We start from the raw sequence: 25565 nt of genomic DNA, 5'->3' as shown, positions 1-25565 counted from the left end.
CACTTCTCTTCTTGCCACTATTAATTTCTGCTCCTCTCATTTCTTCTTCATATTTCTCCTATTTGAAAACTTCCACAAATCTCCCATCACTATTACTCTGAAACTCAACTTCTCTCCTCATGTTGTCCCAGTACTCCTCCACTCTCTCCATTCCCCCTCTGTCTGCACTGTCTCCCCCTCCCCTCCACACTCTCCCCTGCTTTTTCTACCCTGGCCCTATTTCTGTTCTTTCCCTCCTTTCCTGTAATCCCTTCCCTCTTACTCTCCTCTTCCTGCTTCCTCCTTTCATTCTTCCTCCCTTTCCATCTCCTTTCTCCCTATCCCCCTCTTCATTCACTCTCCCTTCCTTCTCTTTCTCCTCCTCCTCCTCTCCGACACCCATCGTCCCCCTATGACTCTAGCTTCTCCCTCCTATTCTTTCTTCCCCCTACTGCCATCTCTCTTTCCCTTTTGTTCTGCACACATTCTTCCTCCTTATTCTTCACCAATCTCCCTTCAGCATTCTTACTCCCCCATAACCTCCCACTTCTCATTGGCGCTCTTGCATGACCTCAGTGATGAGAATTTCCTGATCCAGGCAAATGGTTATAGAGACAATCCAAACCACGTGTTACTTAGTGTTGAAGGCTGATTGTAAGTAGGATTTAAAAATTATTTATCTATTTCTGAAAGGTTTCATTTCAGTGTAAAAGCTTTGTCAGTTGGTGTCTGTGACACTGAGGATGATTTCCATGTTAACACTTTTTTCTTTTCCAGTTTTTACAGGACATTTTAGATACACTGTTTACAATTTTAGATGACAACACAGAGAAATATGGCTTGCTGGTATTTCAGTCCTTGGTAAGTAACACAAAACATGCACTGGCATTTCCTAGCTATTGTCTGAGGTAAATATTGTAAGAAGCAATGGTCTCTGGAACTGTTAATTGTTAGCAATTAAAACTCTGGCACTGCAGTGAGCAGTAAAAAGAAACCTCAACTGTCGGTAGTTTCAGCTCTGTTTTATGGAAATAGCAGCTCAAGCACAGCATTTGCCAGATTGTCAAACAAACTAAGATAACTATTTTGTGTTGGTCTGAATTTTCAACCCTGCTTCTCAAAGATTGTGAGTCTTGCTGGATTTCCAGGCAACACAGGTAACTCACTTCCATTGTGTGAACCAATAAATGCAAGCAAGCTATTTGACTGGGGTGGGGGGGGGGGGTTACATGGTGGAGCCTAACCTTGTTCTCACCTGGCCTCCACCTTCCAGCAGGCTTGTTGGATTGAAATTAGGAATAGGAGTCTTGAGTAACGTTCTTTTTAAACAAGGAATGCTGAAGTCAGTTTCATCCTCCATCCTTGAAAGGCTGATATCAGCTGAATCAGCATAGTGAGAATGGATTTAGAACATAGAAAAACTACAGCACAATTCAGGCCCTTTGGCCCACAAAGCTGTGCCGAACATGTCCCTACCCTAGAACCTGTGACCCTCTCATTTCTAGGGTCAGTATTGTAATGATCAGTGAATAAGGGATGGCTTCAATTTAATTATTTAAAAAGTTTTACTTGCCAATGTGATAACTCTGTTGTATGTTCATTCCAACCTGCAGCATAACACATGACCATCTTGCAGTCTCACTGACAGATACAGTAAACTCACTTCTTCAGCAATCACTGTACTTAACCAAGAAACAAGCTAGAGGAGCAAGATCATGTTAATTAAAGTACTGATACACTGCATCATGGTTATTGAGAGCAGATGGATGGCTGCCAACATTGATGTGTTGAGAATTGCAACACATAGTGGCAAGAATGGCAGGCACGGTAGTGTAGCGGTTAGCATAACGCTTTACAGCACCAGCGACCGGGGTTCAATTCCCGCCACTGTCTGTAAGGAATTTGTATGTTCTCCCCATGTCTGCGTGGGTTTCCTCTGGGTGCTCCGGTTTCCTCCCACATTCCAAAGACGTACAGGTTAGGAAGTTGTGGGCATGCTATGTTGGCGCCAGAAGCATGGCGACACTTGCGGGCTGCCCCCCAGAACACTACACAAAAAATGCACTTCACTGTGTGTTTCGATGTACATGTGACTAATAGAGATCTTATCTTAATTCCGTTTGTCAAAAAGCATAGCTTTTTAATGGCATTGAAGGTATTTTCCTTCTCATTGTGTAGTTTTGATTGAATACAGATGAAATAAAGGTGTCTGCAGCTTCCACTCTCCCTCTTCTTCTTGCCAACCCCACCATTCACAACCCCCAACCCCATCAAGCCTGGATATGGAGTATTTGATACTTACAAAATTCTAGTCATTAGCATACTCATGTATTATTAATATTTGCTCCAGCTACACTAACATTAACTTCCATGTCTTCTCAATCAGAAAGACAGCTCATGTCCCAAAGCTCCTGTTATTCAAGTCCACTTTGCCTTGCTTTAATAGAATTTGTGAGCTCCAGGAAACTGTGTCATTTGGACCAGGTTGCCTCTGGCTCTGTCCTGTATGTTCTTCAGACAGCTTCTAGCTAAAAATAATGTATTGTAGCGACTCACCACCCAGCATTGAACCGGCTCCCGACATCGTGAACGTTGTCGGAGGCCCCGATCCAAGATGGCGCGGGGCCCTCCTTCTTCCCCATCGTCGGGCTAGGAAAGCCCGCACGCGGGAAGGTCAGGTGACCCACATGTGACATCAGCGCGGGAACTGTAGCGCAGGAAGTTTTGGGATATTAAAGGCGCACCGCGCCCCTGTCATTCGTTCGACTTCTGATTTCGAACCAGCGACTCTGTGTCTTCATTTTGTAGTGTGTAGCTAGCCGCTACATTGGTGACCCCGACGGCCCCAAACGTTTTTGGACCCACAATGTCTGCACAGCAAGAGGTACAGACAGTAGCCCTTAAACTGCCCACCTTCTGGACCCTCCGGCCCCGTGTCTGGTTCGATCAGGCCGAGGCCCAGTTCCAGATTCGCCAGATCACCACAGACGACACTAAGTACTGTTACACAGTGAGCGCCCTCGACCAAGACACCGCAGCCCAGGTCAAGGACTTCATCCAGGCCAAGGACTTCATCCAGGCACCCCCAGAGGAGGAGAAGTACGATGTTCAAGACCCTCCTTCTCGAGACTTTCGGCCTTCCCCGACGCAAACGGGCCTCCCGCCTCCTCCACCTCGATGGGTTGGGCAATAGACCCCCCTCCGCGCTAACGAACAAGATGTTGGCCCTGGCAGACGGGCATAAACCCTGCCTGCTGTTTGAGCAGATCTTCCTGGAGCAGTTACCCGACGACATCCACCTGCTCCTGGCGGATGCCGATTTCAGTGACCCCCGGAAGGTGGCCGCCCAGGCGGTTGTCCTTTAGCGGGCGATAAAGGAGAGTGGGGCGTCCGTCGAGCGCGTTGCCATGCCACGTACCCAGCGGCCCAGCAGGCCAGACCCAGCAATCGAACACACCCCACCTGCCACAAGTTCTGAGACACTGACCGACCAATGGTGTTTCTACCACCAGCGGTGGGGCGCTGACGCCCACAGATGCCGGCCACCATGCAGGTTTCCAGGAAACGCCAGAGCCAGCCACCACTGATGGCTACGGCAGCTGGCCACCCGGATAGCCTCTTGCATGTGTGGGACAGGCATTCTGGACGTCGGTTCCTAGTGGACACCGAAGCCGAAGTCAGCGTCATGCCTCCCAACAGCCACGAGACTTGCAACTGCACACCAGGACCTGCCCTCAGAGCCCCCAACGGCAGCGCCATTCGGACCTTTGGCACGCATTTGGTACACCTCCAGTTCGGCACCTGCAACTTTACTTGGAGGTTCATCCTGGCCGCCGTCGCGCAACCACTCCTCGGGGCAGACTTCCTTCGCGCCAACAGTCTGCTGGTTGACCTTTGGGGTAAGCGTTTGGTACATGCCAGGACCTTCCAAACTTTCTCGTTGGGTGAGGCCAAGCTACCGGCCCCACACCTCGACTCCGTCACCACGTCGACCAACGAGTTTGCCAGGGTCCTGGCAGAGTTCCCGTCCGTACTAACACCCCAGTTCTCCACCACCTTGCCCAAGCACGGCATCCAGCATCACATTCCCACCCAGGCCCCTCCCCTCCACGCCCACATCCGGCGGCTAACCCCAGACAAGCTCCGCTTCGTGAAAGAGGAATACAAAAAAATGGAGGAGCTGGGGATCATCTGCAGGTCGGACAGCCCATGGGCCTCTCCGCTACATATGGTCCCCAAGGCAGCCCGGAGGCTGGCGACCCTGTGGCAATTACTGACGCCTCAATGACACTACTACCCCGGACCGGTACCCTGTGCTGCACATTCAGGACTTTGCTGCCAACCTGCACGGGTGGTCCATTTTTTCCAAGGTCGACCTCGTCCGCGGCTATCACCAGATCCCAGTGCATCCGGACGACATTCCGAAGACGGCACTGATCACACCTTTCGGCCTCTTTGAATTCGTCCGGATGCCCTCTGGTCTCAAGAACGCTGCTCAGTCCTTCCAATGACTGATGGACGCGGTCAGACGCGACCTTGACTTCACCTTCATATACCTCGATGACATCTTGATCGCCAGCAACAGCCGCCAGGAACATTTCACGCATCTCCGCCAACTCTTTTCTCGCCTGAGGGATTTCGGCCTGACCATCAACCCAGCCAAATTTCAATTCGGGCTGGAGGCAATCTATTTCCTGGGCCATCGGATCGACAAACACGGTGCCACGCCCCTGCCTGCAAAGGTCGACGCCATCCGCCATTTCGCCAGACCCACCTCCATCAAGGGCCTGCAGGAATTCCTCGGTATGGTAAACTTTTATCACCAGTTCATACCATCCGCGGCCTGCATCATGTGCCCGTTGTTTGCTCTCCTGTCAGGCGGAAGCAAGGACATTGTTTGGTCGGAAGAGGCTTACACCGCGTTCATCGAAACCAAGCAGGCCTTGGCGGATGCGGTCATGTTGGTGCATCCTCGCACAGACGTCCCGACTGCCCTCACGGTCGGCGCCTCCAGCACAGTGGTCGGAGGCGTTCTAGAACAGCTTATCGAAGGGCGTTGGCAGCCGCTGGCGTTCTTCAGCAGGCACTTTTGACCACCAGAGCTCAAGCTGTTGGCGTTGTACCTGGCCATCAGACACTTTCGGTACTTCTTGGAGGGCAGGCCGTTTACAGCTTTCACCGACCACAAGCCGTTGACCTTCGCTTTCAACAAGGTCTCAGATCCCTGGTCAGCATGGCAGCAGCAGCACTTGTCGTACATCTCAGAGTTCACCGCTGACGTCCACCATCTGTCTGGGAAAGAGAACATGGTCGCGAATGCACTGTCACGGCCCACCATCCAAGTTTTGTCCCGGGGGTGGGTTTCGGCACCTTGGCGGAGGCACAACGAACGGACATGGAGATGCCCAGCTATCGCACCGCAGTCTCAGGCCTGCAACTGCAAGACCTACTGGTAGGACCCGGTGAGCGCACCCTGCTCTGCGATATCTCCACAGGTAGACCCCGCCCCATCGTCCCAGCTGCCTGGCGCCGACGGGTGCTTAATGACATCCATGGCCTTGCACACCCATCCATCCGGACAGTAGTCTGGATGGTGTCAGACAAGTTCGTCTGGCATGGCCTGCGTAAACAGGTTTCTGAATGGGCCCGGTCCTGCACTCACTGCCAGACCTCAAAAGTACAGCATCACGTCAAGGCCCCCCTGCAGGATTTTCAACCTACCCGCCGGAGGTTCGACCATATCCATGTCGACCTGGTCAGCCCCCTCCCAGTCTCCCGAGGAGCGCAGTACCTCCTCACAATTGTCGACCATTTTACCCGCTGGCCTGAAGTCGTTCCTCTCACAGACACCTCCACCCAGTCCTGCACACGGGCCCTTTTGTCAACTTGGGTGGCCCGTTTCGATGTCCCGGCACATATCACCTCAGACAGGGGAGCTCAATTCGCCTCTGGCCTGTGGTCTGCCACGCCGACTTGTGGGGTTCCCGGATCCACCTCACCACTGCCTATCACCCGCAATCCAATGGGCTGGTGGAGAGGTTCCATCGCCACCTGAAGTCAACACTCATGGCCCACCTTAAGGGGCCCAACTGGGTAAATGAACTCCCCTGGGTCCTGCTGGGGATACCACCGCGCCAAAAGAGGACCTGCATGCCTCGTCCGCGGAGATGGTCTACGGAACGCCCTTAGTCGTCCCGGGCAAGTTCCTACCATCCCCTCGGGGGCCAGAGGAAGAACCTGCCACAGCGCACAACCAGCTGCACGAGCGGCTCGGAAACCTGGCCCCGATTCCCACCTCGCGACACGGACAGGCCCCGACCCATATGCTGACTTCCCTCCAAGACTGTAAGTTTGTCTTCGTCAGGAGGGGTGTGCATCGATCACCGCTGCAACGGCCGTACGAAGGGCCATTCCGGGTCGTCAGGAACAATGGGTCTACATTTGTGCTGGACATTGGAGGGCGTGAGGAGGTCTTTACAATTGACCGGTTGAAGCTGGCTCATTTAGACTTGGACCAACCCGTGCTGGTCCAGCAAGCGCAGCGCAGGGGCAGGCCACCCAAGTCATAGTTTATTTAATTCTGGTTTTCGCAACGGTATTGCCGGATCTGGGGGGGGAGTGGTTATGTAGCAACTCACCGCACCGGCATCGAACCGGCTCCCAACATTGCGAATGTCGTCGGAGGCCCCGATCCAAGATGGCACTGGGCCTTCCTTCTTCCCCATTATTGGGCTAGGAAAGCCCGCGCGCGAGAAGGTCAGGTGACCCGCGCGTGACGTCAGCGCAGGAACTGTTGCGCAGGAAGTTTTGGGATATTAAAGGCGCACCGCACCCCTGTCGTTCATTCGACTTCTGATTTCGAACCAGCGACTCTGTGTCTTCATTTTGTAGTGTGTAGCTAGCCACTACAGTATCTTCTGTTTCTCAAGTGAACAGAAAGTCTACCTTATGAAGACTGTGCATAAATCCATTGAGTAGCAAACTTGTCCCAGTTAATCCTGTCAATGTACAACACAACACAACATCCTCTCTCACCTCTTGTCCCCTCTATTTATTACCGAACTAAAAGGTGGCCTACAGATTCTTTAGCTTATCAAATGTACGTGCACATGTACTGCAGCACAGGGTCTGCACCTGTTTACCTCAGTCCTGTTGGATTGTGGTTTCTACCATGTCCCTAATGCAAGATTGTAAACACATTTAAAATACACTGATCCTTGATGTTTCTGTTAATGCACATTAAGAGCAAGGACTGCACTAATTAATGTCAAGGCTCTTGCTTTAAAAGGAGAGCTGACTTCTGCTGAACATCACTGCTGTAACTCAGTCAGAAAGTCTTTTTTTTCTTTCATAGCTGTAATGGATTATCAATTGGCCAGGGATTAGGCACCCATCTTTAGCAATTATAACCTATATATCCTCATTTATGGGATGGAGAGCAGAAGGGAAGTGCCACATACAGGAATGAAGTGGTAGGAGGTGGCCAGAATGCTAAATACCAGGACTGATTTGCCCTGGACATAGTCCCATTGCAGAAAAATATTCATGGCCCTTATTTATTTAATCTAGTTTAGTGCTATAACCCACAAGTATCATCTGACCATCACATATATCATATGAACTTGCACATTTATTCCTCAGCGGCAGCCATTTGTTGGGCTGCCTTCATGCATACTCTTCATACTACCGCGTGTGTATACAGATGTGAAGTATAATTGTTGTTGTGTTTGCTCTTCCCTTAAAACACTATGCTACATGGTTAACTATTGCAATGAGCTTCAGAATCAAGGCAACACATTCAGCATCAATGTGTTTCCCTGATTCACTTGGGGTTAAGTGAGTTATGTAATACACCATAAAGTAAGAAGAGCATATCCCTGAACAGTAAAAGAAGTATCATGTGTAAAAGGGGCTCAAAACAATATGACAGAAATTGCACAAATGGAGTACATCAAGTAACTCAGTATGACAGAGTACAATGGGTGGTTGGTATTCAACTTGAATAATTGGAAATATTCTGCAAACCCGTGGTAGAATTAACAGGTGAAATTTTGAAAAACAGAATGCTGTGATCCCTGAACAAAAGTAAGTATTGTTTTAATGGAGGTGTTTCCTGGACTCTTACGTGACATTACCGAACGTATGGGCACCAGTCTAGTCAAATAGTCTGTTCGAATACTGAAGACTCATTCAGTTGATGTAATCAAATGCCAGAAGAAGCTTTTGGCAATTACATTGTAAACTTGAAGGAACTAACATGACATTTGCAACCTCTCAGGACTGGGAGCTGAGGGACAGACTGGTGTGCAGGTTCAATTCATTTGTGGAACTTTTAGCTACACTAGAGCTCACTTTGCCAAAACATGTAGGATTGATGTTGAAATGAAGATGTCTCTGAGGAATGCATGGGAGTCTTGCTCAGAACAGGGTCCTGAGAGCTATAGCTACAACAAGGGTGTTACCCTCACCTTCTTCACTGAGACCTGGTCACGCGAATACACAGGATGATTCTGGCACAAAACCAGCAGTCCTGTGGTCCTGTATGATGGAAAATCCCTCCATCATTATCTGAGCAGATAGTCAGAGAGGGGCCTTCAACAATCATGAGGTGTACGTAATAAGCACATTTACATCACCACTGGCAGCCAAGTGGCAGACTGCAACTGTTTAAAATCACCATTGCAGCCAATGGTTTTGTTAAATATGACCATTGACATAACTCTGGGACACATGGGAGTAGACTGTGATGTGTATCAGCAGAAATTCAGCTAGAAACCACGTGTTGTGAAATACTCAGGGCGTTATTGACAACCTTGGAGAAAATCATATACATAGTACTGAATAATGGAAAACAGATCACGTCACTGGTGATAGTACCATGTTGTACACAATAATTTACACTGCAGAGTAACGATTGACTATTGGTTGACTGACCATGAACATGCAGTTTAAATTTAGCACAAATAGAACTGGAGAATTTGTATACAGATCTTTTTAATGACTCATGTGGTGGTTTTGTTTGGTACAAAGATGCCAAGCCCATCTATTGCTGACTTGGAATCATATCACCATTCCTTCACTGACACTGAGTCTAAATTCTGGAGTCACAAACCCAATAGCACTGTGGGAGACACATGCTCTATTCTCTTAAGTCACAGGTGGAGAAAAGAGCTGCATAAGCTGAAGAGCACATAATGCAAGTTAAGGTCTGACACAGAAGGGGCAACTCTGTTTCAGTTATCCCATTTGTACAAAACTGTTTGTTCTATGATATTTTAAGGTCAATCTGGATACAGCTATTAACAATGAGAAATACCCATGTCACAGGATTCATATCCAGACCTGGCAGTGACTAACATTTTTACCAAGCTGTTCATCCCAGGCCTACTGAAGATATTTCAAGTAGTAATAGACCTGATATTGCAAGGCATTGCTTGTGGGCTATGCAATCAGGAAGGAATTATTACAATGAGAACCAAAATGTTCAAAGTTCTGATAAGACTGCATTGTCATTATACTTACTTGAAGCAAAGCAAAAGCTAGTTCATGTAATCAAAGTTATGTACTTGGGATTAATGATTGATGAAGAGGAACCAGCACAGAAGTTCTGTTTTATTCCAAGGGCAGCATTTATTGCCCAACCCAAATTGGACTTCAGAAGATGGTGGCAAACTGACTTCTTTAACTTCTTGAACTGCTGCAGACCTTCTGGGAAACAGTGCTATTTGGTTTGTGACTCCAGGATTTAGACTCGGTGTCAGTGAAGGGATGATGATATGTTTCCAAGTCAGCATGGTATGTGACTTTGTGATTTTGTAGATGGTGCACACTGCAGTCTTGTGTGGAGGGAATGAATGTTTAAGATGGTGGATGCAGTGCCAGTCCAGCAATCTGCTTTGCCGTGAATGGTGTCAGCCTTCATGAGTGTTGTTAAGTTGCACTGATCAGTTAAGTGGAGAACACACTCCAGATTTGAAGGTGAAGAATTTGTGGTATTGGGAGGTGAGTTGCTTACTCAAATCTGCTCTTGTAGCTCCACTTGAGTTTCTGGTCAATGGTATTGCCCTAGGATGTTGATTTAGGGAGACTTGGCAATGGCATTATAATTGGATATCAAGGGTAGGTGGTTGGACTCTCTCATCTTGGTCATTGCCTTATACATGTGTGATGTGAATGTTACTTGCCGCTTATGAGCTCAATACCTGAATGTTGTCCAGGTGAGTAGTTGTGAATGGAACTAAACATCGTGCACTTTTCAATGAACAGCTTACAAAGGAAGGAAAGCTATTGATGAAACAGTTAACGATGATTAGCTCTATGACACTGCCCAGAGGAACCCCTGCAGTGACATTCTGGGGCTAGTAGAGCCACTACCTAACAACACGAGGGTTTGATTCTGAATAAAATGGGATTAGTATAAATGGGTGGTTGATGACTTGGTGGGCTAAGGGGCCTGTTTCCATGCTGTATCTCCCTCTGAGTTTATGATGATTGACCTCCAAATGTTAGGATATTTTCCCTTTAATTTCAGTTCAGCTTTATCACACTCCTCAATGCCACATTCGGTAAAAATGCTCCTTTGACAAGGGCAGTCATTCTCACCTTAGCTCTGAATTGCAGTTCTGGACCACCTTTGGCCCAAGGCTGTGATGAAATTCAAAAGCCATATGGTGCTGGAGAAACCCAAAATGGACAACAATAAGCAGATTATTGGTGAGTAAGTGCTGCTTAATTGCACTGTTGACTATATTTCCCATCACTCTGATGATGTTTGTGAGAGTAGACTAATTGGGAGATAGTTTGCTGTATTTTATTTGATCTGCTTTCTGTGAATAGAACATTCATGGGCAATTTTCCACATTATCATGTAAATGGAAGTCTTCCATAACTACTGTAAGAGCTTGGGCAGAGGCACAGTAGTTCCAGAGCAAAGCCTAGTGCAAGCACAAAATGAAAATATTCTCGAATGTGATGGTACTAACTAATGTAACGTTGCTCCAATCATTACTTGGGACACTTCAATATTGTGCTCAATTTTTAGTGAATGCTTGGAGTCATACCTTGCAAAAAGGAAAATAGTTGTTGGAGGTCAATCATCCTCGCCCCAAATGTCACTGCAGGAGTTCTTCAAGGTTGTGTCCTAAACCTAACCAACTTTGAATGATTTCATCAATGGCCTTCCTTCCATCATAATATCTGAAGTATAGTTGTCTGTTGATAATTGTGTAATGTTCAATTCCATTCACAACTACTCATCTTCCTGCCACTAGGTTATTGTGAAAGAATGAGTCTGAACTGGAGTGAAGAGTATCAGATGGCATACAAAAGATGCAAGGCCAGTATCAGCAGTGACTCTTTCCATAGAGTCATTGTGATCTGAAACGTGATATGAGGTTCTCATCAATGCACTCAATGATGGAACTGATACAATCATCATGCATGAGATGAATTCAGGGCATGTGCTGCCAATCACAGATGTTTCCCCTCAGCAACAATATTAAGAGATTGGAAAGGGAGCCTCAGCTATCTTTTTTGGGGTCACCTGGTCTTATAAATTCCACCTCAGTCCACCTTCTACCCTGGTTACTATAAGTGCTGTTGCCACCATTGGGCTGAAACCACCATTCCAATGATGGTAGCTTCCCAAATTCAAAGTAAGGCTGTGTAATCTCACAGTATGAGCACTCCATATAACACTGTTACATTGTTGCCCTATCATGGCTGTCACATGAGTAAGTGACCACACACCTGGAATGTGTAACTTGCCGCTGAACACTATTAATGAAGATTTCTCAGTTATGACTTTGTGAAGGGAAGATCTTGCCTCACAAGCCTGGTAGGGTTCTTTGAGGAGGTGACCAGGAAGATTGATGAGGGTAGTGCAGTAGATGTGGTCTACATGGATTTTAGTAAGGCATTTGACAAGGTTCCACATGGTAGGCTTCTTCAGAAGGTCAGAGGCCAAGGGATCCAGGGAGGCTTGGCTATGTGGATTCAGAATTGGCTTGCCTGTAGAAAGCAGAGGGTTGTGGTGGACGGAGTGCATTCGGATTGGAGGGCTGTGACTAGTGGTGTCCCACAGGGATCAGTTCTGGGACCTCTACTTTTTGTGATATTTATTAATGACTTTGATGAGGGGGTAGAAGGCTGGGTTAGCAAGTTTGCAGATGACACAAAGATCGGTTGTGTCGTGGATAGTGTGGAGGGCTGTCGAACCTTACAGAGGGATATTGATAGGATGCAGAGCTGGGCTGAGAAGTGGCAGATGGAGTTCAATCCGGAGAAGTGTGAGGTGGTACACTTTGGAAGGACAAACTCCAAGGCGGAGTACAAGGTTAATGGCAGGATTCTGGGTAGTGTGGAGGAGCAGAGGGATCTGGGGGTTCATATCCACAGATCACTGAAAGTTGCCTCACAGGTGGATCGGGTAGTTAAGAAAGCTTATGGAATGTTAGCTTTCATAAGTCGTGGGATCGAGTTTAAGAGCCGCAAAGTAATGTTGCAGCTCTACAAAACTCTGGTTAGACCACACTTAGAGTACTGTGTCCATTTCTGGTCGCCTCATTATAGGAAGGATGTGGAGGCATTGGCGAGGGTGCAGAGGAGATTTACCAGGATGCTGCCTGGATTGGAGAGTATGGATTATGAGGAGAGACTAAAGGAGCTAGGGCTTTACTCATTGGAGAGAAGGAGGATGAGGGGAGATATGTTAGAGGTATACAAAATATTAAGAGGAATAGATAGAGTGGACAGCCAGCGCCTCTTCCCCAGGGCACCAATGCTCAATGCAAGAGGGCATGGCTTTATGGTAATGGGTGGGAAGTTCAAGGGAGATATCAGAGGGAGGTTTTTTACCCAGAGAGTGGTTGGTGCATGGAATGCGCTGCCTGGGGTGGTGGTGGAGGCTGATACGTTGGTCAAATTCAAGAGGTTGTTACATAAGCATATGGAGGAATTTAAAATAAAGGGATATGTGGGAGGAAGGGTTAGATAGTCTTAGGTGTGGTTTGAAGGTCGGCACAACATGGTGGGCCGAAGGTCCTGTATTGTGCGGTATTGCTCTATGGTTCTATGGACACATGAGATCACAAGAGCCACCTTGTGTATGTTCAGTTTAGACGGGTCAAGCTGGTATGAATTACAGGTGGACGTCAGCAAGCCCATTCGTCTTTCAGAATCATAGAGGCACAGAGCATAGATATAGTCCCTTAAGTCCATCATGTCCATGCTGGCCATCAAATATGCATCTCTACTAATCCCATTTTTGAGCACTCAGCACTTCTATGCCATGGTGTAACAAGAAGAGGGCATGTCCTGGATGGTGAGGGTCCTTAGTGATGGATGCCATCTTCTTGAAGATGTTCTGTATGGTGGGGAGGGTTGTGCTGGTGATGGAGCTGGCTGAATCTACAGCCCCTTGCAGCCTCTTGAGATTCTGCGTGTTGAGGGATCCATACCAGGCAGTGATGCAACCAGTCAGAATGCTCTCCACCGTACATCTATAGAAATTTGCAAGAGTCTTTGGTGACATACCAAATCTCCTCAAACTACTAACAAAGTAGAGCCACTGGCATATCTTCTTCATGATTGCATCGATGTGTTGGGCCCAGGATCAATCCTCCAAGATGTTGATGTCCGGAAACATGAAGCTGCTCACCCTTTCCACCGCTGACCCCTCAGTGAGGACTGGTGTGTGTTCTCCTGACTTCCCCTTCCTAAAGTCAACAATCAATTCCTTGGTCTTGCTGACATTGAGTGCAAGGTTGTTGTTGCGACTTCACTCAACCATCCAATCTACCTCACTCCAGAACGCCTCCTCATCGCCATCTGAGATTTTACCAATAACAGTGATGTCATCTGCAAATTTGTAGATGGCGTTTGAGCTGTGCATAGCAACACAGTCATGAGTGTAGTTAGAGTAGAGCAGTGGGCTACGCACACATCCTTTAGGTGCGCCTGTGTTGATTATCAGCGAGGAGGAGATGTTATTACTGATCTGTACCTGACTGTGGTCTCCCAATAAGGAAATTGAAGATCCAGTTGCAGAGGGAGGTACAGAGGCCCAGGTTCTGAAGCTTAATGATTAATACTGAGGGAATGATGGTAATGAACGTTGAGCTGTAATCAATAAACAGCAGCCTTATGTATGTTTTGCTGTTGTCTAGATGCTCCAAAGCAAAGTGGAGAGCCAGTGAGATTGCATCCACGGTAGACCAGTTTCAGTGGTAAGCGAATTGCAACGTGACCAGGTCCTTGCTCAGGCAGGAGTTAATTCTAGCCATAACCAATCTCTCAAAGCACTTCATTACGGTAGATGTGAGCGCTACCGGTCGATAGTCGTTGAGGCAGCTCACTCAGCTCTTCTTGGGTACCAGTATGATTCTGCCCTTTTGAAGCAGGAGGAAATCTCAGACCACAGCCATGAGAGGTTGAACACTCCAGCCAGTTGGTTGGCACAGGTTTTCATCAGACACACAGGTCTTGAAGTTGGTGATGGCTGTGGCATATTCATTCAGACCCAAAGATGAATCCCTGAATATGGTCCAGTCCATCGATTCAAAGCAGTCCTGTAAACACTCCTCTGCCTCCTTTGAAAAGCCTTTGCGGTCTTCAGTCTCTGCCTTTCTGCTGGGAGTAGAAGTACAACCAGGTGATCAGACTTGCCAAAGTGCGGGCGCAGGATGGCACAGTAAACGTTCTTGATGATGATGATCGAGTGTGCTGGCTCCTCTGATTCTGCAGGTGACATGTTGGTGGTAGTTTGTCAGAGATTTTTTCAAGATGGCCTGGTTGAAGTCCTCTGTGATGATAGGGAAGGCATCAGCGTGCACTGTCTCATGACTGTTGATCATGGTGCTCAGTTCCTTCAGTGCCAGCTTGACATTTGCCAGTGGTGGAATGTACACTGCTACCAGGATGATGGGGGAGATCTCCCTTGGCAGATAAAACAGACCACACTTGACCGCCACATGTTCCAGGTCAGAGGAGCAGGACTGAGACAGAACCACCACATCTGTACACCACGATGAGTTAATCGTGAAGCAAACGCCACCGCCTCTGCCCTTACCTAATGCCACCTTCCAGTTCATGCAGTGGATGGTGAAGCCCTTGGGCTGGAGCGCTATATCCAGAATGCTGGGAGTGAGCCATGTCTCTGTGATACAGAATACAGAACAGTCCCTGATGTCCCTCTGGTACTGCAATCTTGCTCTATGAAGTGAGTTCCAGATTCAACTACATTCTGGGTGAAAAAAATCCCCTCTAAATCTCATACCCCTTACCTTAAACTTGTGTCCTCTGATTATAGACACCTCCACAAAGGGGAAAAGTCTACCCTATCTATGCCCCTCTGAATTGTATAACTCTTTCAGGTTCCCTGTTAGTCTTGGCTACCTCAAGAAAGGCAACCTGTTTTTGTGTTGTTCCAGGTTCCAGCATCTGCAGTCTCTTGTGTCTCCAACCTTGTCTATCCAGTCTCTCTTCATAGCTAAAAGCCTCCATTCTAGGCAGCATCCTGATGAATCTCATCTGTGTCCACTCCAGTGCAATCGCATCCTTTCTACAGTGTGATGACCAGAACCGTGCACAATATTTGTGTAGCCCAACTAATAGTATATATATTTGTACCAAAGCTTCCCTGCTCATATATTCTGTATTCCCACTAATGAAGGCAAATATCCAATATGCCTTCTTAACTACCTGAACTGCTACCTTCAAGCACATATAAACCATGGTCCCTCTAGTTGCATCACAGCCTAGTATGGAGGCTCCAAAGCAAAAGATCGCAAGAGCCTGCAAGGGGTTATAGACTCAGCCGGCTCCATCATGGGCACAACCCTTTATTTATTTTTGTAATTTATAATGATTGTATGTCTTTGCACTGTACTGCTGCCACAAAACAAGAAGTTTCACATCATTTAAGTAAGTGATAATAAATCTGATTCTGATTCCTTGGCACTTCTGAGGGTTCTATCATTCATCGTGTATGCCCTAGCATTATCGATCCTTAGAAAATGCATCAGTTCATATTTTTCAGTACTAAATTTCATCTACTTTGCTCCAATCATTTTGTCAACATAAATTTAGTTCTGTCGCTGAAGATAACCCTCCTCACTATCAACATCACAAATTTACCTTTCATCTGTGAACTTACTATTCACACCTCCTATATTCACATCTGGAACATGAGGCATGAATTAATCATGAACCAAGGACATTTGAAGTGAAACCAAGAAATTGATTCTCCAATGTTGTTGCAGTGGCATAGTCTCACTGACATTCATGCCCAGCCAATGGGATGATCCACATGAAGGCTGTAACTCAGGGTTTTGTGTTCTGGCCGGGTATTCACCAAGACAAGTCCAGTCAATGCCTTTTTTGTGTCTTAGGACAACAGGTATCAGGCACCAAGACTCCCAGATAAGAATGGATTATTTCACCACTTTGTCAGATAACCATTTGACATGGTTTAATGTATTGATGATGGAACCTTCACCACAACACCACAAACAATCAAAAAGTTATGATTATATGTTATAGTGTGTGGCCTTCCAGAAAAGTTAGTGTGTGATAATGACCCACAGTTCCAGTCAGCACTGTTTGCAGATTTTATGCACACCAACAACATTCAGCACAGTTTGACATCTCCTTATCATCCATCATCTAACAATGAAGCATTGAAATTTAGAAGAATGAAGGATGATCTATTGAAAGATCCTGAGGGGGCATGACAGTGTAGATGTTGAGACGCTTCCACAAGTGAAATCAGCTTAAAAGAGGGGAAATAGTTACAAGATTAAGGGGTGGTCCTTTAAAACGGACGTGTGTAGGAACTTTTTCTCACAGAAGGTTGTGAATCTCTGGACTCCTCTACCCCAGAGAGTTGTGGCAGCTGGACCATTTGAGATATTTAAAAGAGGAAGTAGATAATTTTTTGAAAGATCTGGGAATTGAGGGTTATGGGGAATTGGCACAAAGGGGGAGATGAGGCCTGGGGCAGATCAGTCGTTATCATATTGAATGGCAGGGCAGGCTTGAGGGGTTGAATGAAATTTTATGAATTGCAGTATAAGTAACCAGAGAAAGGACAACAAGGTTATGATGATGGTAGAGGCTAAGACTTTTCCTAAGACCTTCCACAAGGTGTTGACATTCTGTAACTACAGAAGCAGCTGAGTAACTGTTGATTACAATAATAGGAGAGAAGTTGGTGACACTGTTATAATTTAGCTGAAGAAAGTAATCAAGTTCCATCTTAGAGAAACAAAGGACTGCAGATGCTGGAATCTAGATGAAAAAAACAAGATGCTGGAGGAACTCAGCAGGCCAGGCAGCATCCGTGGAGAAAAATAGATGGTCAATGTTTCAGGTCAGGACCCTTCTTCAGGACTGAAGATAGAAAGAGGGGAAGCCCAATATATAGGTGGGGGGGAGAAACAGAGCAGCGATTGGTGGACAAAAAAGGGGAGGCAGGGTGGTCACAAGGTGTTGATAGGTAAATGCAGGTAAGAGATTGTGATGCGAGGAGAAAAAAGAGAGAGAGAGGCCAGGAAAAGGAAGAAAAGAAGAGGCGTGGTGGAGAGTGGGGGGGGGGGGGGGGGGGGGGGGGGGGGGGTGGGGGTAGAGGGTTTGGTTTACTTAAAGTGGGAGAATTCGATGTTTATGCCATTAGGCTGTAAGGTCCCAAGATGAACAAGAGGAACAGCACCTCATTTTCTGTCTTGGGACCTTAGAGCCTACAGCATGAACATCAAATTCTCCCGATTTAAGTAAACCAAACCTGTACCCCCCCCCCCCCCCTTCCATCATGCCTCTTTTCTTCCCTTTCCTAGCCTTTCCTGACCCAAAATGTTGACCATCTGTTTTTCTCCACGGAAGCCACCTGGCCTGCTGAGTTCCTCCAGCATCTTGTTTTTTCATCAAGTTCCATCATGTTGTGATCTGCACACCAAGAGGTAAATGCAGAGAGTCACAATTATTTCTTTTGTTGCCTCCACACTGATGAGCATATTTAGAGTTGTTATAAAAAAGGCAGCCCACGTCAATAGTCTTGGAGTTTATGAAGAGGCATGGAGCATCCCAAAGATGAGCATCTTTATGCAGAGCCTGACCAGTGAGATCAGAAGGTGATGCCTTCAGGTCTGCATTGATGAGCCCTCAAATGGAGGTACAGAAACAAGAATTCATGCCTGGTAAAGTTATTCCCTACACAGTGGAGATTGGGTATTGGTCATGCCACTTAGAATCAAGTCGAGGTAATGTTATGCCCACTTGATATAGATGCCCGCAGGCAGAAAGGGCCATTGCTTTATTTTGGTACCAGAAACCCATGTGTTGGCACGTGACTGGGTGAGCTAATACCTCTCTACCTCACTGTAGAGCGAATGGAGTGGGGTGCTCAAGAGTATTCAAGGTCAAAGTCAAGTTTATTGTCACATGCACAGATACATATACGTATGCACAGGTGCAATGAAAAACTTGCTTGCAGTAGCATCACAGGCATATAGCATCAGGTAAGCATCGTTCACAAGAAAAAAGTAAATTAAACATAAATTATACACAATTTTTACAAGAAAGAACACAGTTAGAACAAAAAAAAGTCCATTGTATTGCAAAGTGGCCATGATGTTGCTCTACTGAGGTAGTGACTAGGGTTGTGCAGGTTGGTTCAAGAATTGAATGATTGTCGCTGTTCTTGAACCAGGTGGTGTGGGACTTCTGTACATTATAGCCGATGGTAGCTGCAAGAAGATGGCATGGCCTGGATGGTGGGAATCTTTGATGATAGATGTTGCCTTCTTGACGTAGTGCCTCATGAAGATACTACTGATGACGGGAAAGTGTTGCCATCTGCTGAATTATTTTCCTGTCTCTTGCTGCTGCTTCTGGTGCAGGTCAACAGTGTCATCATAGCCAGATGCTGGAACATGCAACTGATATTGAAAAAGAGTGAGACCTTTTCTGATGAGCATTGAGGGGGATGGCCTGATCAACCTGCACAATGAAATCTTATCTTCTCTATTAGGTTCCTGGTCTCCCCAACCTGTTCCCTGAGTCACAGTGTGGATTCCATGCATCCAGAAGCACAGTGCACATGATCTTCACTGCAAGACAGCTCCAAGAAAAATGCAGGGAGCAGAACTAGCCACTACATATGGTCTTTTTCAAACTCAGGAAGCCTTTAATTCCATCAGTAAGGAGGGACTGTGAAACATTCTCCATCCCCCACAGAAATTTATCTTCATTTTATACTTGATCTTCAATGGCATGCAAGCCAGAATATTGACCGATGGGCCCATGACAGAACCAATCTCAGTGAAGACTGATGTCACCAGTGAAGATTGGTGTCAGATAAGCCTGCGTAGCTGCCCCAACACCTTTCTCAATCTTTCATGCTGCACTGTTGCACCTCACCTCCAACAAATTTCCCACAGGAGTGGAGCTAATCTTCAGAACTAATGGGAAATTGTTCAACCTCTGGCAACTACTCTCCAGAACAAAGATCACCTGAACCTCAGTTGTTGAGCAGCAGTGTACAAAGGACACTTGTGTTTGCTAACCCTCACAGGTTGATCTCCAGGACATTGTTGATGCTTTCATTGAAGCATACAACATGATGCGCCTTACTCTCAACATTTGCTAGCCAAAGAACCTCTACCAACTTCCCCTTGCTACACTACACTGCCCTCCAATGATAAAGATTCAGGTAAGATCCTGCAAAATGTGGATCACTCATCATGAGTGATCCCCGGCAGCACCTTTCAGCAAAGGTGGGCATCAATGATGAAATTCACCACCATCTGCAGTGCACAGCACAGCCTTTGATTGATTGAAGAAAAGGGTATTTGAAGATCAAGATCTGAGACCTGGCACAAAACTCATAGTCAACCAGGCAGTAGCAATCCCTGTCCTACCATATGCTCTGATACCTGGACTACCTACTACAACATCTCAAGACACTGGAAAAATTCCACCAAAAAGACCTTCCAAATTTACTGGAAGGATAAGTGAACCAAATCCCCTCCCAGGCCCATATTGAGGTCCTGGTTACACTAATCAGCTATGCCACCTCATTTGCATGACACCAGACTACCAAAATATATACTCTATTCCAAGCTCTGTTGTAGGAGGAAATCACCAGGCAGACAGCAGGCACTCAGGAGCAAAGTGGAACTATGTCATCCTCAATCCTGAGGAACTGCCTGAAAAGAATTGTTCTCTTTGCTCAGGTTACACCAACATCTGAGCACAGGTGGAAGCACAGGGAGGGGGATGAAGAACCAAGCCATGAATGTATAGTACTTATCTTGCAAGGTCCAGTCTCCATGCATTCTGGCAACTGAAATATGCCTGAAGATGAAGGAGGCATGCAAGCTCCCCAGACATGTAACATTTACCATGATGGGTTTCATGTCATGGTTGTGAAATATGTTGCATGTGCAGGGAGCACTAACCTCTGGTGGGCTGTAGATTCACATGGGGATCTCCAGAGCAGCAGAATAATTTAGTGCATCACCCCCTGAACCTGGAGTCCTCACACATCTGCATGCCCATGATACCTTCCTGCTTGAAGCCAAGGGTTTAAAATCCTCTGGATAAATCAGTGACATGCATAAATCAAAAGTGAATTGCAAACTGCGAAAATTGCCATGGACCTGTTGCTCCAGAAGCCAAGTTCAAGAAGCTAAGAAGTAGGCAGATGTGATCAATCTGGGCATTTGGCTGAAGTTCTGTCAGATCTCCATCTCTGCTTCTTTGGTAAACTGATCTCTGGATATATTGCTCCTCAGAGGTAAGACTGTGGTTCCTGCTGCGGTGAGGGAATGGACTGACCTGGGCAAGAGTCTTCCTGCTCCTCTGATATTGCAAATGGCATTCGATTCAGATAAATGCGAGATGTTGCATTTTGGGAAGTCAAACCAGAGTAGAACTTTCACAGTGAACGGTAGGGCCTTGGGGAGTGTTATAGAACAGAAGGACCTAGGAGCGCAAGTACATTGTTCCCTGAAAATGTCATCACGTGGACAGTATGGTGAAGAAGGCATTTGGCACACTGGGGTTCATCAGTCAGGGCATTGAGTATAGTTGCGAAGTTATGTTGCGGTTGGTGAGGTTGCATCTGGTGTATTGTGTACAGTTTTGGTTACTCTGTTATAGGAAAGACATCATTAAGCTGGAAACAGTGAAGAGAAGACTTAGGAGAACGATGCCAGGACTCAAGGGCCTGAGTTATAGGCAGAGGTTGGGCAGGCTAGGACTTTATTCCCTGGAGTATAGGAGGCACGGTAGCACAGTCATTAGCATAATGCTTTACAGTGCCAGCGACCCAGGTTCAAATCCGGCCACTGTCTGTAAGGAGTTTGTACGTTCTCCCCCTGTCTGTGTGGGTTTCCTCCGGGTGCTTCGGTTTCCTCCCACATTCCAAAGACGTACAGGTTAGGAAGTTATGGGCATGCTATGTTGGCGCCGGAAGCGTGGTGAGACTTGCGGGCCGCCCCCCAAAATCACTACGCAAAAGATGTATTTCACTGTGTGTTTCGATGTACATATAACTAATAAAGATCTCATCTGATCTGATCTGATCTTATGTTATCTTATCTTATCTTATGGAGGGCTGACCTTACAGAGGTGTGTCAAATCATGAGGGGCATAGAGAGGGTGAATTCACACAGTCTTTTTCCCAGGGAATGGGAATCAAAAACTAGGGGGCTTAGGTTTAAGGTGAAAGGGGAAAGATTTAAAAGTGACCTGAGGAGCAACTTCTTCACACAGAGGGCTCTGCGTGTATGGAATGAGCTGCCAGAGGAAGTGGTTGAGGCGGGTACAGTAACAACGTTTAAAAGACATTTGAACAGGATAGGAAAGGTTTGAGGGATATGGGACAAACATGAGCTAAAGGGACTAGCTTAGATGGGCATCTTGGTCAGCATGGATGAGTTGAGGCGAGGGGCCTGTTTCTATGCTGTATTAATCTATGATTCCATGATTCTCTGATGTCTACCTTTCTCTTGGTTGTGGCAAGTGCTAAAGTTTCCGTGACATAGAAGTATTTAATGAAACAGTTACTCTGTGCTCACTGTTCTGAAACCAGTTGCTGCTAGAATCTTGTTGCCTTTGCAAGTATCTGAGACCACCTGCATCTGACCCCACTAATTCTGAAAGTGGTTGATTAGTTCTTTAGAAAGCACAGACGGCATGCATGGGATTTCTGTTAAAAACTTATTTTCTTGAAGTGGCCTATGCTGTTCCTAAGGAATACTTAGTGCAGTTCCAGCTGAGGAACATTACCGAGTGATATACTCAAGCATCACATATACTGAAGTGCAAGTAAGAGTTTTTCATGTTTCATGCTGATTTTCTGAGTTTCTACCCTAAAATTAGATTCCCTATAGCATACAAAGAGAACACCATGTGATAAAATTTCTAGGCCTGTATATCGCAAGTACATTATTATGATGAACAGTGCCTCAGTGTCATGCTACTTACATCCATTATTTACCTCCAATTAAATATGAGGATAGACTTCCCCATTCCTTCCCCATTAGTTCCCCAGCATTACTTAGTTCCTAGCCAACAATTCTGCCCTTCTCCACACTATCATCTAAGGCTGTACCAAACTGTGAACAATATTGATTGGAGCCCTCTTTACTTGAGCTCAACCTTCCTACACCATGTCTCCTCAGTCATCAAGATTTGCATCACTGTCGATCATCCATCTCCACCACTATCTCAGTTCTTCTGTCAATGGCACTGTCATTTATGCCTTTGTTATCTCAAGATTCAGTAATTCAATAAAAGCAGAAATATTGGAAACACTCAGCAGGTCATGCACTATCTATGGAGAGAGTACCAGTGTCAAAGCTTCCATTTTTTTCTGATCTTTCATCGAAACTGGAAATTGCTAGTGATGCACAGGCTTTGGGCAAGTAAAGATGCAGGAAAAGAGTGGTGTGGAGGGGAAGAAAGAAAAAAATCATGTTTGTGGTAAAATGGAGAGGAAGAGAGAGAATTATAAAATTGATGATAAAGCAATGCAAAGGAACAATAATGAATCAAGAAAAGAAACAAAAGATGTGTTTAGTGATCTGAAATTCACAAAATTAGCATCATTACCACCAACTGCTATCTGAAAAAATCGACAATTGGCAATGATCTGAAATTGCTGAACTCAGGGCTGAGCCCACAAAATGGTAAAGTCCCAATAGAAAGATGAGGTGCTTTTCCCTGAACTTCCATTGAAGTTTCATCAACTTTGCACTTAATTTCTGCTGCTCCATCAATTTCTCTGACAACCTTTTTGCATTCTATCCCAAGGCATAGTCTGCACTGTGCTAATAAAACTTAGTGGATACTCGAGGGATGGCGCTTCATCTTTCAGTTTGGGGCTTTACAGCTTTCTGTACTCAAGACTGAGTTCAGCAATTTAAAATAAAAAACTATTGTTCCAAATATTTTCAGTGGTTGCCAGTAATTCAGTTTTTGTCATTTTCAGCTCATGTAGAGATGTCTATTGTTTCTTTATTTGCCCTTTGCCACTTCTTTTACCCTGCACCGTTATTCCCTAGATCACGTTATTGCTCCTACCTTTTGTTTTGTCCTTTCCTCCCACCATGTGCCCATGAACCCTCCCCATCCCATTGTCTTTCTCTGCTTCCACCCTTGCTTAAAACCTGTTATATTTCTGTTTTTCTGGTTCTGATGAGAAATTATTGAGTGGAAACATTAACTCTTCTTTACACAGATTTTGCCTGACCTATGAGTATTTTCAGCATTTTCCTTTTTATTTCTTATTTTCAGCACTCATAGTACTTTGTTTTTGATCGTTCCACAACTGTCCCAATGTGTTTCAGCCTTATACCCATCATAAAATAAAGATCAGCCAAAATTTGGTTTCCTTTATCCTAAATCCCTGAGACCTGGCCTACTTTAGCTCTATGATAGACAAGGCCTCATTTTAAGGTCCTTTCCTGTGTTTAAATCCCTCGATGGTCTCACTCCTCCCTATCTCTGTAACCATCTCCAGCCACACAATTTTGCATAATAGATTCTTAATGCTCCATGAATGTCCAAAAGCAGTCCCAAATTGACATCCATGTCTTCAGTTGTCTAGGCCCTAAACTCTAGAATTCCCTTATTAAATATCTCTATTTTGTCTCCTCCTTTAAGACAAAATCTATATATTTAATCAAGTTCTTGCAACCTGAGCTTATCTCTCCTTACATGGCTCAGTGAAGAAATAATTTGTTTGATAGCAATCCCGTGAAACACTTTGGAATATTTTGCTCTGGTAAAGATACTGAAAAATGTATGAATATTTCTACTCTCATTCAAGCCACTGTGAAAAGTTACTCCAGCTAGATGATATTCAAGCTACTTTGCAATGACCAAGACACAAAATCTGAATACTTTTCATTTTGATATCTTTGTTTATCTGGTGGGAGGAGTGGGTAGTAAGACTCTCTTGAGTCCTGCAGTGTATGTACCTTGTAAGATTAGATCATAGAAGCACTGATCCCACTGTACTATAGGTCTGTTTCCCTCTATTTCAATCATTCTTTTACTTTCATCACCCTCCTTTCGATTGTGTGACAGTAATAAGGAATTTCTATCAATCAAAAACAGAATATGCTTGAAATATGAAGCAGTCGGATTTGTTCCTGAGAGAAGAATGTCTGTTGACTTAATGTTTCTGGTCAGTGTCTTACATCAGAACAGACCTGCTGTTTATTTCCATTAGTTTCTGATTTTGTTTCCCAGATTGGCATTAATTAGTCACTGTATTTCTACTATTTCTGTAACTTGTTGCTAACCTTACCATGCCATCTAATTATGCTGCTGCTAGCTGGCCTAATTCTCTTTCTGTTTCTCTCTCTGTCTGTCTGTCTCTCTCTCTCACTCACTTTCTTTCTCTCTCTTTCTCTCCCTCTCTTTCTCTCCCTCCCTCCCCTTCTCTCTCTCTCTCTCTCTCTCTCTCTCTCTCTCTCTCTCTCTCCTTCCCAGGTGTTCGTAATAAATTTGCTGCGGGACAGCAAGTATTTTCACTTCCGGCCTGTGATGGATACCTACATTAAGAAGCACTTCTCTGGTGCGCTGGCGTACAAGTGAGTCCAAATACCTGGTGGCTCAGGACTTACTTCCAGAACCATGTAGAGTTCACAAATAACAATGGGACCTACCTCTAAAATTGTATTTCTGAACACAACATTCTGTAAAGCTCCTCTCCAGTACAATAACCATTCAAATCGATGACTTCAGTGCAGTGGGTCAGAATACACTTAATTGGCCTATTGCCAAGAACCACTGTCCAGGTCCCATATACTCACACTTTCTTGAGTTGGATGTGGATGGCCAAACTTGCTGACTCTCCACTCCCTGCGGATAAGTGGTGAAACCTCATTGCCAATTTGGCCTTTGGCAGCAGAGTGCAGATATGCTGGCCCTGGAAAGTTCCCAACAAAGGCAAAGCTGGAGGTGGAGCTTTGTCTTCTGTCAAAGCTCTGATACAGACATTGAAAATTTATTAAAATTAAACAACAAAAAAAAAGTTAAATAGAAACATATAAAAACACAGAAATAACTAACAGTTA

General features: G+C 45.6%; 1 protein-coding gene across 3 annotated transcripts in view; it reads left to right on the top strand.

The window, feature by feature from the left end:
* dock3 (dedicator of cytokinesis 3) overlaps nucleotides 1–25565 on the top strand; it is an 822502-nt gene that overhangs the window by 622986 nt on the left and 173951 nt on the right. For all 3 annotated transcript variants that reach the window (XM_052017225.1, XM_052017226.1, XM_052017224.1), the window contains exons 20-21: nucleotides 757–840; nucleotides 24979–25079. In XM_052017225.1, the coding sequence (XP_051873185.1) occupies nucleotides 757–840; nucleotides 24979–25079 (185 nt within the window). The remainder of the gene's footprint in view (nucleotides 1–756; nucleotides 841–24978; nucleotides 25080–25565) is intronic.

The sequence above is a fragment of the Pristis pectinata genome, chromosome 6 (assembly GCF_009764475.1).
Source record: "Pristis pectinata isolate sPriPec2 chromosome 6, sPriPec2.1.pri, whole genome shotgun sequence".
In the NCBI taxonomy this organism is placed as follows: domain Eukaryota; kingdom Metazoa; phylum Chordata; class Chondrichthyes; order Rhinopristiformes; family Pristidae; genus Pristis; species Pristis pectinata.
This window is presented reverse-complemented; position numbering and strand designations above follow the sequence as displayed.